At 39.8% G+C, this 19,446-nt stretch overlaps 1 protein-coding gene across 1 annotated transcript in view; it reads right to left on the reverse strand.

Annotated features, from left to right (window-relative positions):
* The window catches only part of DPYS (dihydropyrimidinase), a 79,684-nt gene that overhangs the window by 48,910 nt on the left and 11,328 nt on the right, over nucleotides 1–19,446 (reverse strand). Inside the window, exons 2-4 of the mRNA XM_059042548.2 lie at nucleotides 17,913–18,071; nucleotides 12,979–13,158; nucleotides 11,530–11,719 (exon numbers count right to left, since the gene is read on the reverse strand). Coding sequence (XP_058898531.1) covers nucleotides 11,530–11,719; nucleotides 12,979–13,158; nucleotides 17,913–18,071 — 529 coding nt within the window. The remainder of the gene's footprint in view (nucleotides 1–11,529; nucleotides 11,720–12,978; nucleotides 13,159–17,912; nucleotides 18,072–19,446) is intronic.

Genomic DNA, 19,446 nt, shown 5'->3' on the forward strand with positions numbered 1-19,446 from the left:
TAACACATATGTAATGTAATACATATTATATATATTATATATTATAAATTATATATATTATATATAGTATATAATATATAGTATATATAATACATATTATATATTATACACACTATATAGTATATATAAAATACATACTATATATAATATATTACATATAATATATGTTATATATTATATATACTATATACAATATATATTATATATCATATATAATATGGTATGTAATATATATAATATTATATATTATATATTTATATAATATATAATATATTATATATATTATATATTATAACATATGTTATATATAATTATAATGTAATATAATTATATATAATATATGTTATAATATTATATATTATAACATATATAATATATATGTATATATTATACATATATATGTATCATGTATATATGTGTATAACTGAATCACTTTGCGGTACACCTGAAACTAACACAGCATTGTAAATCAACTATATTTCAATGAAATAAATAAATAACTGATACAACTTTAAAAAAAGATGAGGTTAAGGCTTATAGGATTAAGTAACTTTCGTGCAGTTAAATTACATGCACTCAGCATAGACCAGCATAGACGGGGTGGAGAAGGTAGGGTCTGAATCCAGGCATTTTGACTTGAGTGGTCCTAACCTCTACACTATACTATCCTGATCACAATGATCATAAGGTCATACGGACTCCAACCACACTATATCTCTGTTGCAAGTAGATTGATCAGCTCTGCACACCCTTAAGTTATAAACCTCCTCCAAAATCTTATATTAAATAAAATAACACTCAGATAATAAATTTGTAGCCAGAAATGCATATTTATAAAATCATGCAAATGAGGCCATCAAAAGCACACAATGTTAGAAAAGTTAATAGCTTGTGGTGAATTTGAATTTAAAATCAGGAGCCTATCTCTGATTAGCATTTGTCAGCATAATAGATTCTTTGGCATCAGCCTGCTCATACCCAAGCAGTCATGAAGGAGAGTGCACAGAAAGGAGGAGCTGGCATCCCAATTACTTCACTCTGGTTAACCAGATGCCAGACTTTAGTTAAAATCCTGATAGACAACTGAAATGCACTGATTTCCTCAGAGTCCTGACAGTGGATGGCCACCAGCTGCCTCAGTCATACTGAATTGGAACGTAGCACCCTATTACCTCACAGATCATTTCTCCCCCAAATGATCCATCTTCCTCCAGTGAGCCTAGGGATTTGAAAAACCCTGAAAGCAAGGCTGCTTGAAGCCTAACCAACTTTGCCTCTTATGAAACCTAGCATCAAACTATTGTTAATAAAAGTTATTCTACAAGAACTTAGCCACGGCTAATATCCTTCACTTTCATGATATACACACACTAGATGAATCCCACACCCTGTTTCTTACTGTCCTATTCCCAGAAAAGAGGAAATGACGTTAGTATCTCCTTCTAGTGTATCGAACAAGACGCAATCACTTTTAACATGAACTAAGAGGTAATGCACTATTTACTGGAGAGATACCAGGACAGGCATGGTATTTTATCTGCAGGTACAAAGAGACCTTCCTATTTCAAGAGAACTTCTTACGGATGCTTGGACCATGAAAAACTCAGATTCTTGATCTGCAATCACTTTACAAGTTGCCAACTCAGGGTTTTTCCTGGTACTTCATTACAGAGGAAAGAGTCTTATCACATGTTCTGTTCAATCATTTGGTCCATCAAGGTGGTATGGGAATACAGTTCCAAAATTTCTACAATTTTAAAAGCTCTCAGGAAAAATTAAAAGTGTCAGCATCTACCAGGAGTCTGCCAGGACTGTTTTCAAACCAGATGACAGGTAATTTCCTTGGAAGGGCTTAGCACCTTTACAATATGATGTGCCACTTTTTTGGTATATACAAGCAGCTCTTCACAAGCAGCTCTTCGTTAACAGGGTTATTTTCAACTGTCTCCCCATTAATTATCTGTAAGTACTTAAAATAATGAAAACATAAAAAAGTAAAAATTCCTAACTATTCTTCCCTGTATTTCACAATGGTTCTAAGACATTTTTCAAAGGACTAAACAGCATGCAATCTGTAAAAAGCAAACAAGGGGCCTGGATAATACATAAATTGAAGAATCAAACTAGATTAATTCAGCATAATGGTAGGTTCTGTTAGATTTGGGCCAGAAATAAAGTAGTAATAAACATATCTAACGTATGTATAGCACTCTAGAGTTTGCAAATATAGCTTGAAGATCATATATCTTACTTGACCTTCATGGCAACCCAAACACTGGTTTGACAGACAAAGAAACTGACGCTCAATAAGACTAATTTGTCTACGACACAGGGGTAGTGAGTGGTTCATTAGAATTAGAATCCTAGTATACTGATAACATGGCATACATATACAGTATGTTAGCAGGAAAAGTATCATTTTTCATTTCTTGGTAAAGAGCATGTATTTTTAAAAGTCAACCATAAGATCTGTGGGCGTGGTTAAGCAATTTTCCAATTTCACTTACTGGTTTGATTTACTACACTTAACAGGGTAGTAATGAAAAGTCCTAGATCTGTCCTAGTCTGATACTCTCCTGATTACATTCGAGACCAGACGATTTCAGCAACTCTTGGGAGATAGTACATACCCAACATTAATATCCTCCCACTGTCCCAGCAAGTTTCACATTATGTTGTATCCTGTCTCCCCATACGTGTTCTCTCCTTCTTTCTCCATCCTTTAGCTCAAAACCAAAAAAGAATCTTCACTTATGATGCAGTCTCCCAGTTAAAGGAGTTCTGCTCTCTGAGAGATTGTTACGATTTCCAAATAGTGAAACATGTCAAGCCAACCAAAACTAACCCCCATCCGTGACCAGACAGCCCACTGTTTATTAGATGAAAGAGATAGAGCAGATGTTAACATCTTGTCTGAATTTGGGAGTGGCATTTAATCAAGTCATGGGATCTTTTAGAAAAGGTTGAAAGATGCAGAGGAGCTGGCATAGGTGCCCAGGAGTGGAAGCACTGGCTGCCGAACAGAAAGCCAAACGCTTTTATAAAAATAATTTCTCCCAGCTAGAAGGATAAAGTAGAAACTTCCTGGGCTTTGTCTGGATTCAAAATATTCCACTTACAAAGAAAGAAAATAATTGAGAAGAAAAATACATAGAAGCCGCATAATAAAGTAGATCACACAGATTTAGGTTCAAATCCTGATTTTGCTTTTAGTTGGTGGCCTTGTGCATGATGAGTCATTGCTCTTGGTCTCAGTTTTTCTCATCTATGAAATGGGATCATAGCGTCCCTCTAGTGTGGCAATTTTGTGAGGATCAAACAACTTAACATGTACGAAAATACCTAGCATCTTCCTGGGATCCTGGAGTCACTTCATCTTATGAGCTGAATTGTGTCCCTTGTCAAAATTCACATGTTCAAGTCCTAACCCCCAGTATCTCAGAATGTGACTGTATTTGGAGATAGGGTGCTTTAAAGAGGTAATTAGGTTAAAATGAGGTCATTAGAAGTAAGCCCTCACTCAATACAACTGGAGTCCTTATAAGGAGAGGAAATCTGGACACACACACACACACACACACACACACACACAGAGGGAAGACAGTGCGAAGACACAGGGAGGAGACAGCCCTTCCAAGCCAAGGAGAGAGGTCTGGAGCGCATGCATCCTTCCTTCAGCGCCCTCAGGAAAACCAATGTTGCCAACACTTAGGTCTTGAACTTCTAGCCTCCAGGACTGTGAGAAAATTAATTCCCGTTGTTTTAAGCCACCCAGTCTGTGGTACTTCTTTAGAGCAGCAAACAAATATATTCTACAAATGTTAGTTTCCTTCTGGTTATACAATTCTTTTTTTTTTTTTAAATCTTTTAAAATGGGCAGTCTTGAACTGCTTTGCAGTTGGACATAAGGTAAATCATCTTGTTCTAAATTTAAAGGACGAGGGATGTTCGGATGTTCATGCACAAAAGAAAAAAGGAAGCCTGAGATTCAAATCCACCTTAACTCGGGCACACAGCAACCCTTTCTTAGGAAAAGCACTGGTTACCAAGCATCAGCTCACGGTACTTGCGTGAGATTTGGTTTTCTCTGTTCAGCACCAACAAGCAGGGGGCAGTGTGACCACATGGGCAGAGAGTGGCCTCTGTGTGGCCCTTTCTCCCTGTTAGTCCCCAAATACAAGAGAAATACGCCGGGGGGGTGGGGGCAGAGTTTAAATAAAATGGAAAATAGGACACCTAAACCTCCCTGTAAGAGAAGTTTATATTTTACAGCAATAAGCCTGGAAAATAAAGCTTTCTACAACATGGAAAACCAAAACCAAAGCAAAGCAAAGCAACCAAAAAACCCCCAACCATCATGTAGCCCAGTTCACTGTAAGCTACCTGAGAACCAAAGTTATCGTAATCATTTTTGCAAATCCAATGCCAAGAGCACAGTGCCAAGCATATATTAGGTGTCCAATAACTTGGTTTTTTATGAAAAGCATAAAGAAAACATTTTATTAATAAATTCAAGTGAGAGTCATATTTATACCCTAAAGCCACGAATATGGATATAAAATAGAATTAGCTTTATTAAGGTAAATGAAAACAAGTTAAACAGGGAACTAAAAAAAAGTTTTGAAAATTTCAGTCACTAATTGGTAAACAAATTGATTATAACAGATATACACCAAAGAGAGCATCAAGTAAGTTGCTGGGAGAAATTGCCACCATTCTAAGCAAAGCACCAGAAAAACAATGAATCCATGTGCATGCAAGTTTTACTGGGAGGTGGGAAGGAGAGGTGAACAATATGTTTTTTTAAACACTGTTAATTCCATATGTCAATACACGGCAGAAAAGGAACATCGATACCCAGAGCTACTCAAACCAAAGTAAAAAGTACCTCCGTCACTGAGACAAATGACATATATTGACACATATACTATTTGGACAAAGACTAGAGTACAGTGAGTGAGACAGGTCTGAGAGTGGTAGGTGGCAACTTCTATATGAGATACAATTTCAGCTGGTTTGTCCAACTTTATACTGGGGGTATGGAGCAAGGGAGGGGGGATTCTGCTTCTGGAAGAAAAGGATAACACTCTAGGGACAGCCTTCTGATTCCCTTGCCTCATTTTTGCAAAAGTGGCTTCTCACAGTAAAGATGGGAACTAACCTAGTTACTCAACGTAGATTAACTGAGACTTGAAATAAGCATGAAATTGAAATTCCTTGCAAAGGGTCAAAGGCAACTCAGCTTTCCATGGCTTGCACGTGAAAGCTTTCTTCTCTTCCCTGTAACCTGCTTTTCACTTTTTATTGCTGGTGCTCAACGCTAAAAGGAAATATCATGGTAGGGAAACGGCAGGCTTTGAAAGAAAGGTGATGGACTGAACATGCATTCCCGTCTCTTGCTTCCCAGTTCACAGCAAACCCTGGGGAAGATGTACAACCGAGGAACAAAATCCCAAACTGTGCTGAGAATAAAAGAGGAACCATGGCCGACCAGAGGTTATGATAGATTGTAGGAAGAGAAAGCAGATGGGATGGCAATGCTTATTAAGGAAAGCAGAGGCAGCTACAGCTTGAACTCCAACGAGCAGAACGGTCATGACAGACATTCCTCCTGGTGTGGGGAAGGGATGGGTTGGGGCAGTTTGCCCTCATCCCGCCCTCTGCCTGGGGAACAAAGCTTTCTAAGGTGGTCCTGATGCTGCAGAGTGAAGCTCATTTACAGAGTTCATAGTGTCATTGGTGGTGCTCTCATTTGGGGGCGGGGCCTGCTCAACAGCAGAGGGAATCCACACCAGCTACCTACTCTAATCACCTGAACTGTCCAGTCATGAATACAGACAGCCCAAGATCACCAGACACTTCAAGAAAAAGCAAACAACATAAAAAGAAGGGCCGAGATGTTTTAAAAAAAAACTGAAAAATTAACTCAACAAGAAACAAAGATAATCCAGGAAACAGAATTTTTTTAAAAAATCTGTTAATATTCTAATGAGGTCAAAAAGACCTCACCTATTGAAGGAAAAAAACTAAAAAGTAAGCAACTGTAGGAAAAAACAGAGCTATCAGAGAACAAGTGTTTTCTTGGAAATAAATATATGATTACCAAAATGAAAGTTTATTAGAAGGAAAGAAGAAGTAAACAAAATCCTTTCCTAAAATATAGAGGAAAAATCAGGTTCTTTTAAAGGTGAAAGTAGTTAAAGGACATGGACAAAGAATCAGAAAATTTACCTTCTAACACTCTTCCTTTAAAACTCACATGAGAGGGACTTCCCTGGTGGTCCAGTGGTTAAGAATCTGCCTTCCAACGTAGGGGACACAGGGGGAACTAAGATCCCACGTGCTGCGGGACAACTAAGTCCGAGCACTCTGGAGTCAGTGTGCATTAGCAACTAAGACCCGATGCAGCGAAATAACTAACTAAATAAATATTTTTTCAAAAAATCACATGAGAATCTTCACAGTAATTCAAGAAAAAGGGGAGAGATGGGAACCAAGAAACGGTATATCCAACCTAGGATTCTGTGAAAAGAAATCCAAGGATGGCATCTCTACAGCTTGGAAAGTATAAAAATAAAGCAGAAAGCCAAAAGATTCTCCTCCTAAAAAAATATCTCTGCAAGAAGAGCTGATTCATTTCAACAGAAGCTGATTCCATTCAATAGAAGGTATGAGATAGAAGCTGGAAAATCTTCATGATATAGTAAAGAAGGTATACATGCTTCTTTTCTGAACCTATATTAAAAAGAGCTAATTGGAAAAATTCCAAGCCAAAAAAAAAGACAAGACAAGAATGGTCTACATATGTAGCAAACTAAAATAAGGCATGCCATTAATCTTATGGGAGTGTAGGAAAGGAAACCCACTTCACCTTGACACGTGGCGATGGCCTCTCCAAGAGTTAAACGACATTAGCTTTCACTCTCAAGTTAGTGATATAAATTCCTCTGAGGTTCTCTTCTCCTGAATTGTTTCTACCAAGAAGAATATTCCCACAATCTTACTTTATAACAGTTCTAAATTTTAGACCTAACCTATAGACAAGGCTTGGAAGACCTGATTCTAGTCCTAGAGCCAACCGAAAACGATGTGACCCCTGTCCATGTAAAGATAGTAATCCAGCTGAAAGCAGTCAGGTGGGGGCAGAGAGGGTGATGCTGGGCCTCTCAACTCCTTTTCAGCCTAGTAGAGAAAAAAGAGATACCACACACAAAAATAGCCAAAACACATAAATTTAAGTAATATTACCTGAAGTGAACATTTACTACTAACAAAACTCAGGAGGTGAGAGGTAAGATTTATGTAGGCTAGACTGTTCTTTTTTCATCACTCAGAGTCAAGTGATACTGTCAAAAATTTATAAGTCACTACTTACAAATTTATGGTTTAGAAATTTGAAGGAAACCACCAAAAAAAAAGACATGGTTAAAAATTGCTAGTTCCAAGGACTGAGCTGAGAGATAGAAGATGTTTACTCTTCACTTAATACATTCTTGATCATTTCCATTTCTGGAATGTTTTCTTCTTTTAACAATGATAAAAAAATAACAAAATGATGGCAATATTTTAAATAAATTTGTTAGAAATGTAAGGCCAATAAACAAAACCAATTCAATATAAACTCGGTATCTGCATTTCCCAACTCTGTAAACTGATTTCTTCTGGAACAGAGTGGAGGGTTATAAAAAATGTGAGCTTTGGAGTTGGATAGACTTGAAGTTCAGGTTTAGCACGTACTAGTAAAGTGATCTTGGGCTTAATTTACTAAACTTTCCCAAGCCTCAATTTCATCAGTCACAAAACAGTGATAAAATTTACCTTGAAGCGTTGTTATGACAATTTTAAAAAATATTGTATATTACAATGCATTGATGAGATAATATATAACAAAACTTGAAATGAGATAAAAGATATATTAAAATATGTGCCAAGCACATATTAAGCACTCAACAAAGTTAGATGTTATAATCATTAACCCTCAGGTCGCTATCTTTGGGGGTATATAGTCGGCAATTCAACAATAAAATCCAAGGTAATAAGAGCATTGTATTGCTAGGCAACTACAATAGAGACAATTACTAATTGGGTATCTTTTGTGCCTCCTGGGACAGTGAGTCTCAAATTCAATACGCATAGGAATCACCTGGGGTTCTAGTTATAAGGGCACATTCTGAGTCAGCGCATCTGGGATGGGGTCGAAGGACCTGTATCGCTAACTAGCTCTCATAGGATGTCAGCACTGTGTTCCAGGGACCACACTCTGAGTGGCAACGCCCTAGATGATGGAATGGGCTGGCAAAGGTATTTACAGATGTTCATATTACAGATCTATAAGGCTGAATTTTTTCTTCTTTAATCAAGGTAACAATGAATAGATGTATCTTGCTCTTTTATGTTCAGAAATTACGTTAGATAATAAATGCGTACAGAGTAGAGGAATCTTCTGTAAAAGCTCAGTGTGTCCACCAGCTCTTGTCACTTTGTACTCCCCATGGATCTGCCCTTGGATTGGCTGATGCAGTCACCATGTGAATGGATTGACACTGCTTGACCACCTGTGAGAGGTCACATGCCAGCGATGGAACAATCTCTCGTGCTAATTTATTCTGGACCTCTGCTGCCTCTGACAATTGCGCGTTAGAGTATTTTCACAAGTGTTATTATGGTAAATCTGACTCAACTAGAGCATTTGGGCTGACATTTTCAGTATTTCATGTTTACAACCCCTTTGCAAAGGGATTTAGCAACGTCCAAAGAGTAGGTATGCACTTGCCCTTTGAACCATTTCCAGGTTCTCATTTCTAGGACTCTACCCTGAGGCTACGCTTTTGTGGGATACAGAATAACGGCGCCCCAGAGATGTCCATGTCCTAATCCCCATAACCTGTGAATACGTTAACCCTACTTGGCAGAAGTGACTTCACCGATGTGAGTAAATTAAGGATCTTGAGATAAGGAGATTATCCTGAATTAATTAGGTGGGCTCAATGTCATCCAAGGACCCTTAAAGTAGAAGAGAGATCAGCATAATGCAATGTTCTCCATCCACCATTGCTGGCTGTGAAGATGGAGGAAGGGAGACAGGAACCAAGGAATGTAGCTGATCTCTAGAAGCTAGAGAAGGCAAGGAAGGGCATACCCCCTAGAGCCTCCAGAAGGAACACAGCCCTGCTAACACCTTGGTTTCAGCCCAGTGTGACCAACTGCAGACTTCCGACCTCCAGAGCTATAAGATGATAAATTTGTGTTGCTTTAAGCCATTAGGTTTGCTGTAATTTGTTACAGCAGTAATAGGAGACTAATACACCTTCCACAAATATGAAATAGCATAGGCATAGGACATCACTGTGGTTTTATTTGTAACAGCTAAAGATTGGAAACGACCCAAATATCCATAATTAGAGACTAGTTGAACAAATACAGTGGCGTCCTCTGCACCTGTAAACAAGAATGAGGAAGCTCTCTATACCTAATATGAGATGACCTTTAGGACATATTTTCAAGTAGGAAAAAACAAAGTACAGAACACTATGGATTTTACCTTTCAAGTAGGAAAGAAAGAGAAATAAGAATATACATATGTTCCTTTTTCATAAAGAGAGACACTACAGGGTAGGCCAGAAATAAATTAATAAAAATAATTACTTATGGGGTATGTGATGAAGAAGCTAGGGAAGGAAGCAAGATATCTCTGAGACTATATCTTTTAATATATCACCTTGACTTTGGGGCCAGGTAAATGTTTTCCATATTCAAAATAAAAAATTATATTTAAAATAATTTAAAATAAAATTAAAATATTCATATTTAATTTTAATAGTTTTCTGCCTACGATTTACATTCTAAAACCTTCCCTAGACTTACTCCGCTGCTAATGGAATTCTATCCCAATGCAAAATAAATACTCAAATCGAGAAACTGTTTCCTGACAGAACTGGCAAAAATCACAGATTGCTGGTGGGTTAAGATTGACCATTTCTGCTGATTTTGCTGTTTGTTAAACCATATTCTTACATAACGGACCTGACTGACAGGCTATGAGACACGGTACACCACTTGCAAAGCAAATAGAGGAAACCGATTTCATAGAGCTAGCAACGGCGCCATCTGGTGGCAAAACCTAAAGCTGTAACTTAAAACTGAAGTACAGATTCTTTTTGAAGCGGTGTGCTCTTTTATACTGAAAATATTCTATATGTGGGGGAAAAAAGCAACCAGAAATGGCTGGTAGTAAGACCTTATTAACTCCTGTGTGAAACTGAGGTGACTCTTAATACACGATACTGATATATTACATTTAAAAATGCATTTAGCTAGCACAAAATCCTTATTGAAACTCAAGCAAGAAGCAATTTTGAAAAAATTTATTTTAGTGTCAATTATAGACATGCCAAATCTATTTTCATAGTTTTTAAGATCCATGTTATAAAAATGCAGCCAGTTTCAGTTTAAAAAAACACACAGCCAGGATGCTTTACACAACTATTTCTGATTATCTGGGTTCCTAAAAGTGAGAGATAGAAACCACTACCACATCCCAGGAGGGTCTAAACTACTGAATAAAACACACCTTATTTGTTTTTCATTCTTCCTTTCCCAGTACTGGCCAATGAATAAAATTATTTCCATGTTCAATTCTTATCAAAAATAGGAGATTTTTTCTTTCTTTTAAGATGACTGTTTACATATAAAATTACACTATAAAAGTGAGGCAATTAAGCAATTTGCAGTTAACATAACTTTGCTTTAAAAATATTAAAATAGGGGCTTCCCTGGTGGCGCAGTGGTTGAGAGTCCGCCTGCCGATGCAGGGGACACGGGTTCGTGCCCCGGTCCGCGACGATCCCACATGCCACGGAGCGGCTGGGCCCGTGAGCCATGGCCGCTGGGCCTGAGCGTCCGGAGCCTGTGCTCCGCAACGGGAGAGGCCACAACAGTGAGAGGTCGGCGTACCGCAAAATAAATAAATAAATAAATAAAAATAAAATAAATAAAATAATTGTCATAAAAACACTATTTGGATAATTGCTTCAATCGCGTCAACAATCAAGTTGCTGTGAGACGAATCAATTCAATTCGAAAGAAATTTGTGGAGCACCTACTGTGTGACCTGCCTGACCCTGATTCAGTTACTGGAAGGGCTAGTGGAGGTGCCTAAGAGCCAGGGAAGCTTCTGTAAAGTTCACTGGAGAGTTGGCAGGTAGTGGTGTGAAGGGCGGGGCTTGCGGCTGAAGAGGGCAGACACAGACGTGTAAGACTGCGAGAACACAGAAAGGATGCTAATAAAAAGGGAGGAAGAAACGTTGGGCTTCGGACTGACATATATACACCAATATGTATAAAATAGATAACTAATAGGAACCTGCTGTATAAAAAAATAAAATTCAAAAATTCAAAATATAAAAGAAAGAAAAGTTGTGGTAATTCATGGGCAACTTTCTGATAAGCAAAAGCAGGGGTTGGCGTTATTTTACCTTACTCTTTAGCTAACAGTACTAGCTGTAAGCGAGGCTACAGTTCAGGAATTACCTTCCCTCCTGGCATCTGCTACCACCCTTGCTGCGGACTTGCTCATCACGTGCAAGACGCACAGAGGGCAGTTCACGGCGCCGGCTATGGTGATGGCTCTCAGCGTGGCTTCCGCCTCCACCGTTTCTGGGCGGCCCAGCTCATGGCCCTCGGGACCCGTTATCCCCAAAGCCAACATCTTCTTTGCTCCCTAAAAAAGGCAGCAGGAACATACACACCAGTGAGAAAGGTTTATTAACGACAACTCCCATAATTTTGTTGTGAAACGAATGCACTGCCAGGCTTTTATTTTAGATCTATTAGGTATAGGTGTGTGTGAATGTGTGCGTAGACAGTGTGTGTTTTGGGTAAGAATAATCTACTACTCTCAAAGCATATGTTTATTTTTCATATACATATTTCACAATCAAATTATTTTGACTGAAAAGGTGACAAAGCTATGAGGTCTGTTCTAATCACAGTCTTTGAAAAGTAGTGTCCATATTTAAGACTTTTTATTGGTTCAGAACAAAATATAATAAAACAAAGTATTCTAGTCCCCCATGTTATATCCTTGATGAAGCGACTCATGCTAGTATGTAGTTAGTTCTACGTTTTACTGATTCATTCTCTTCATTGCCTTCTCCCCCCTTCCACGGAGTGACACTGAACCAGTATTTCCTCCCTCCAAAAGTGTTATTCCTTCCTTACAAAACAGGCAGGAAGTCAAGACTCAAGAGTGTCAGAATGACTCGCCTGGTGTCACACAGCTAGGACGCGGAAGAGTCCAGTTTAAACCTGGTGTGTTTGAGCTTACAGCTCATGCTTTCCTCTTATCACCCCCCTTGCCCGCCGCCCCCCCTCATCCTGGCCATGGGGCCTCCATCTCACTGACTTTAATGGGAACCGAGCCCCGGGAGAGAGAAAGATCAGCTAATATAAAGGGTAAGAGACAGCTCTTTAAATCTTGCAGATGGTGTACCCTTCGGGCATTAGTAATGGAACTAACATGAGAAATATCATCTAGATTCCTCCACAGCATGTTTTAGTACCTAGTTTCTGAAAAGAATGGGGCTTTAAACAGCTACCTAATGCACTGCCTTAGTCATCAGATTTCACCGATGTCCATACTTTGGCATTCTGAACCAGCAGCTTGAGCTACCTAAAAAAAAAAAAAATGCTGGGGACACAAAGAAAAATATTTGTGTTTTTAGAATAAACCTTGTCTGAGATCTAATAACTGATGTGAAAAAGGGAACTCCTCATTCCAATACATATACCACCTTGCAAAAAACCCAGAGCCACACAGCAAGTAATTCAAGTCAAGAGTTTCCAAGCCACATAAAATTAGTTTCTGAATTTCCTTTCTTCCAATCCATTAAATGAATTTACCTACATGGGGCCAGTCATCCTCACCTTAAGTTATGGCCATTTTCATTTCTGTGGAAGTTCTGGAAGGCAGTTACTTACCTCTGCAATTAGGTCTCCATTTTCTGCATGAACTTGAGCAATTGCTCCAATTTCCTTGCACCGAGAGAAGACCTTGTACAGCTCCACATCTCTCAGCATGTACAGATCTTTATAGGCCATAAACGTCTTGAAGGAGTTCACACCTTTATCTTGGGTAAGGATTTTCATTTCTTCTTTAACCTAAAAGGGCACAAAAACCACAACAAAATGTCACTCTTTAATTTAAAGATAATATCAGCATTCTCCAAAATCTTGCATTCAGAAGAAAATGAAGTAAAATAAGGACATCAGCGGAACTCCAGAAAAATGTAATTAAGGTCTTGATCCTTCCCCTCGGTTAGACCTCATTTCATCTGATGAATTGCTGTTGCTACGATACTTTTATTTTTAAAAATTATTTATTTATTTTGGCTGCGCTGGGTCTTAGTTGCAGCAGGCGGGATCTTTAGTTGCGGCATGTGGGATCTAGTTCCCTGACCAGGGATCGAACCCAGGCCCCGGGCATTGGGAGTGCAGAGTCTTAGCCACTGGACCACCAGGGAAGTCCCTACGATACTTTTAAATCATGAAAGAGTTAATAGTATTTCCCCCAAACACTTCATTGTCACGCTTATGAAATTCTCAGCATCTATCTCCTGATGAGAAGAAATTATTCTAGAACATGAAAACAAAGCCACTGGCAGCAATAGAAGCAATTGTGTCTCTAGAAGGAATCAGAGCCAATGTGAAGTAAGGGTTTGGGGTCAAATCTGAAACCTACAGGATGAGTTCAGAGATGCAGGTAGGGGAAGATGCAGACTGAGCCAGTGGCAGCTCCTGGGAGTTGAGTGACTCTGGACCTGTCAGAAGCCTCAGGAGCCTTCTGGGTTGCCAACTAAAAGGTTCTGATCACCGATTCCAATGTGTGGAGGTGGGGAGGTTCCCCACCCTCACCAAGCGGCTCTCCGGACACCAGCTGGGGGGTATCCTACGATTAAACTCAATTTTCGCACTATCTACCTGCACCAGGTAGACTGCACCGGGTTCCACAAGTTAAGGGTTCAGTGCTATGGGGTGTCCAGGTTGTCACCTGCACTTCTGACCAACTGGCTATAAGTCAGAACTTCCCACAACCCCCTGCTCGGGTTCAATTAATTTACTAAAGCGGTTCACAGAACTCAGAGAAACATTTTACTCACTGGATCACCAGCTTATGATAAAAGGATACGATAAAGGATATAGATGAACATCTGGATGGAAGAGGTACATCATAGGGCAAAGAATGGGGAAAGGGCACGGGGCTTGAATGTCCTCTCTGAGAACGCCACTCTCCCCAAATCTCCACTCGGTCACCATCCTGGAAGCTCTCCAAATCCTATCCTTTTAGGTTGTGGCGGAGGCTCAATTACAGTCATGATTGATTAAAGCATTGGCCATTGGCAATTGATCCAGCCTCCAGCCCCTCTCCCCTCCCCGGAGGTCAGCTGGGTGGGACTGAAATTTTCAACCCTCTAATAATACAGTTGGCTCCTGGGTCAATCAGCCCCCATATTTAGGTGGGGTCTAAAAGTCACCTCTTTAACATAATAAAAGACACCTTTGTTGCTCTCATCACTTAGGAAATTCCAAGGGTTTTAGGGGCTCTGTGCCAGAAATGGGGATGACATGCTTTTCTTATTATAAACCGTAACATCACACCAACGGTAAGGGACAAGTTATGATCAAAACTAGCTTAGTAATTGTCCTTGCAGATCCAATTCTAGTCTCAACAAAGACGAAAAACTTCAAAGGAAAAGTCAGAAGACTTGATCAAATAAAATTGCTTGAATTTCTACACGTTAAAACACACACACACACACACACACACACACATACAAATAAATATATATATAACATAAAATATAAAACAAAAATATACAACAAAACATAAAAATATATAACAGACATAGGATTATAGCTCTTAGTAAATAAAAAATTTAAAGAGAGTTATTGCTGTTTCTACTTGATAAGAAAAACCCTAACATTCTAGGTAAAAAATGTTACAGTTCAAACAGTAAATACAAATGAGTAATAAACATGGAAAAAATGTTAACCTTCCTACTGATTAAAAAGTATAAAATAGGGACTTCCCTGGTGGCACAGTGGTTAGGAATCTGCCTGCCACTGCAGGGGACATGGGTTCAATCCGGGAAGATCCCACATGCCACAGAGCAACTAAGCCCGTGCGCCACATCTGCTGAGCCTGCGCTCTAGAGCCCGTGAGCCACAACTACTGAGCCTGCGAACCACACCTACCGAAGCCCACGTGCCTAGAGTCCGTGCTCCACAACAGGAGAAGTCACTGCAATGAGAAGCCCACACACAGCAATGAAGCGTAGCCCCCGCTCACCATAAGTAGAGAAAGCCCGCGTGCAGCAACAAAGACCCGACGCAGCCATAAATAAATAAACAAATAAGTTTACTGTTTTAAAAAGTACAAAATAAAACAACGCAATTTTTCCCTACTGAATCAGCAAAGTTTTAAAAAATGACAATATCACATGTTAAGTTACTCACTTCCATCACTATTTATTCCTTTACTAATTTTCCTTACTTTCCTCCATGGCGCTTTGTCACCTGGCATATCATATAGTTACTTGTTGATGGCCTGCCTCCTCCTCTAGAATTTCCACCCCGTAAGAGCAGGGTCTTTGTACAGTTTGTCCATTGCTATATCCTAGAATAGTGCCTGGTCCATAGTGGCCAGTCAATAGCTTTTTGATGAATGAATAAATGCATGAAAAGGAACGGCAAAATCAAAACGTTGAGAGCGGTCATCACTGAAATGATGGAATGGGTTCCAAGATACATTAAGTGACAGCAGCAAGGGCAGGACTTGGGATAGCGTGCCTCATTTTTTTAAGCTTCTTTTTAAGTTCGCATTTTCTACCATGACTCTATTATTTTTATAGTCAGAAAAAAACGCTTTAAACATTGTTGGAATATTCACACGATGGGGTTCCCAAAGGGAGTGATGAGCTGCATTGCTCAGATGAAATACCTATTACTCCCTGAGTAGAAGAGCCTTTCTGAAGGTGACCTCATTAAACATCCCTGTCATCCACATCCATATCCATGGGTAAGTCTCACTATACTGTTATTGCTCTCGTACCATCAGCGTCACCTGGGAGCTTGTTAGAAATGCAGACTCTCAGGCCCTGCCCCAGACCTACTGCTATGCGTTGACTGTGTCCCCCCAGATTCACACGAGCCTGCTCCTTCCCTTGCCCTGCGGGGACCTGCACGTGGCTCGCCAAGCTTGCAGACCCTGAACTGCAATTCTCTGCTGATCCCAAATAAACCCATCTTTGCTGGAGAAATACCCAGCAGTCTATTTGTTTCAGGTCAACATTTGGAAATAGGGGCATTGCAGATGTAACTGATTAAGATGAGGTCAGCAGGGTGGACCATAATCCAATAAGATTGGTGTCTTTATTAAAAGGGGAAATTTAGACACAGACACACACAGAGAACATCACGTAAAGATGATGGCAGAAATTCAGGTGATGCTCCTACAAATCAAAGAATACCAGAGATTGTCAGGAAACCACCAGAAGCTGGTGAGAGGCATGAAAGAGATTCTTCCTCAGAGCCCTCAGAAGGAACCAACCCCACCAGCACCTTGACCTCAGACCTCTAGCCTCTGGAACTGTGCGACAGTACACTTCTGTTGTCTCAGACACCCAGTTTGTAGTTCTTTGTTACAGCAGCCCTAGCAAACTGATACACTTACTGAACATAATCTGTGTTTTAACAATATTCACCAGGTAATCATTTGCATATTAAAGTGTGAGAAACACTGGTAAGTAAGGGCAAACATCTTCACCTTTGCTCTATCTTATTAAACAAGAGAGGGAGGAAAGGAGGAAGGGAGAAGGGAAAGAAGGAAGGGAGACAGAGAGGAAGGACCCCGGGAGGGAGGGAGAGAAGGTAGGAAGGTAGGAAGACCCTAAAAGCATGAAAGAGATCAGATGCCTCAGTTAGAATGGCATTTCTGGGGAAAAATTAGCTTTTTCTCTGGACCATAAACTTTGCTATTACGTTTGCTGAACTATCTGTTAAAGACTGATTACTTGTTTTATATTAACTTGGTGTCTACAGTCCAAATTTTGGGAGGAAGGAATGACATAAGTTACATGGTAACTTCAAATAAAGTCACCCCGTGAGCCCTTTCTGGCAAAACGAGCTCTGAATTAAGCTCAATGTGGGAAAACATGTTATTGATTTAAACCACAAGTAAAAGTTTCTTCCAAAGTACACATACATGTTTTCACGGGAAAAAAAATAAACATATTTTAACATCTCTCAAAACTGTCTTTTCTGTCTGAATCATGTTATCATTTCTGCCATGACCTAAATAATCAGTAGATTCGGAAGGTTGTGTAAGCTCTGTTTTGAAATGCTTTGACCACGTGTTGACGTTAGCAGAGCACCAGGTTAGTGCACAGCTAGAAGGCCTTGAACACATTCCCAGTCTGTCCCTTCCTTGGTTTTTTTCCCCGATATTAAAAACATTTGTAACTAAAGTTCTGATCTGTGGGAAAAGACTGCTTAAAAGTGTCCTGTATTGTTAAGTTGAGAAGTCCAGTGCTTTTAAAAATTACATTTAAAGTATTTACAACTCATGAATTAAATATTAGGAAAGTCTTTTGTGAATGAGTATAAGGGATTTACCCTACCACTTTCATATGCGTTAAATTTGTTTTTAGTTTTCTAAGCTGACAATACCTCACATGATTCAAAATTCAAACAGTAGCAATGAGTATGCAATGCAAAGTCTTCCCTCCAATTCTGACTTCCGGGAAGCAACCAACATCACCGGTTTCTTATGTTTTGACGTTGCCTGTTCCTTGACCTTGGCACAGAGCAAAGGACTAAAGGACGACATGGAAGCAGCTGGACCCCCAGTGGTTCACCTGGTCACTCCACCATGTCACCGCCACATGAAGGCTGTAGTCACAGCAGACTTTGGGATCAGCCCAGCTTCGCCAGGTCTCGAAGGCCTCGATGAGGGAGTGGCCTTTGTGAGGAATGGCAAAATCAATGATCATGGTGGTGCCTCCTGCCAGGGCAGCCTGGAATCACAAAAGAATTTCAACAGGTTAGCCAACAGTTTTCTACTTGAGTCATTTATCTCCTTGAACAACATGCATCTGCAAGCCCTTGGGCAAACTTGATGGGTCCAGGAAATTGCACAAAGATGCTGCCTGTTTAAAAGATCTAGAGAGACATGAACAGATGTTCCATAAATTAACGTTTGAAGTATTAAAAGAGCTGGAATTGCTTCTGCAAGAAGAATGACACGTCTGATGAAATGAAAATGGCTTTGACCAAAGAAAATAGTGAAGGCTGTAAAGTAAAACCAAAATGGAAAAACGGAGAAGATTCAAACATTTTTCTTCTCAAGAAAACATCATTGTACAATCCACTTCGTTAGAATCAATCTTGGTGAACTGTATCTCTAACTACACTGTGTTCCACACAGAATCCTGGGAGACTCACGTGATTCCCACCTCACCTTCATTCCCCACAACCAACTGGTGACTCCTTGATCTCTCCTTAATTCTCAGCTGTCCCCTCTAATCCATCTCCAATGCTCTGGTCTTAATGTCACCCCTCAGCTTGATCTTTGTGTCCCCGGTTTTGCTCTTACTTCCTCCAATGCAAACCCCTTTTTGCAATTAGGGGGAAATTCCAAAGCACAGATGTGACCCCTTGACTCCAAGACTTAAAACTGAATGCTTCTCACTGCCTCTGGAATAGCATTTAATCTTTTTAACATGATCTACAAGGCCTTGCACGATCTGCCTCCAAGCTTCTATTTTCCCTGGCATATTACACTATGTTACATTACAACTGGATTTAAAACTATTAAGTTATTAAATCACTTCTTTGACTAATTACTGACTTTGATTTTATTTAAACTAAGATTAAAAGATGGTTAAATGTGTTTTTAACTGCTGTGTTCAGACAATGTAGGTGAAAAAAAAAAAAAACAACACAGGCAGGGATATACTAGTGCCCTGGTTAAGGGCAGCAATCAAAGAGGCGTATTGGTTCCAGGGCACAGCTCAGAGTCAGCACTTATCAGCTATGGTACTTTGAGCAATTCCTTAACCGCTTCCTTCCCTCCTTCCTTCCTTCCTTCCGTCCTTCCTCCTTCCCTTCCTTCCTTAATTCGCTCCTTCCTTCTTTCCTTGTACGGTATTGTTCTGTACATTCTGCACATTTGATCCCCGGAACTTATTCATCTTATAACCGGAAGCCTGTGTCCTTCGATCCACAGCTCTCCATTCCCCCCATGCGCCCCGTCCCCAGCCCCTGGCAACCACCATTCTACTCGTGGTTTCTCTGAGTTGGGCTTTTTCAGATTCCACATATAAGTGAGATCATACAAGATTTGTGTTTCTCTGTCTGACTTATTTCACTTAGCACAATGCCCTCAAGGTC

This window comes from Kogia breviceps, chromosome 17 (genome assembly GCF_026419965.1).
Source record: "Kogia breviceps isolate mKogBre1 chromosome 17, mKogBre1 haplotype 1, whole genome shotgun sequence".
Classification (NCBI taxonomy): domain Eukaryota; kingdom Metazoa; phylum Chordata; class Mammalia; order Artiodactyla; family Physeteridae; genus Kogia; species Kogia breviceps.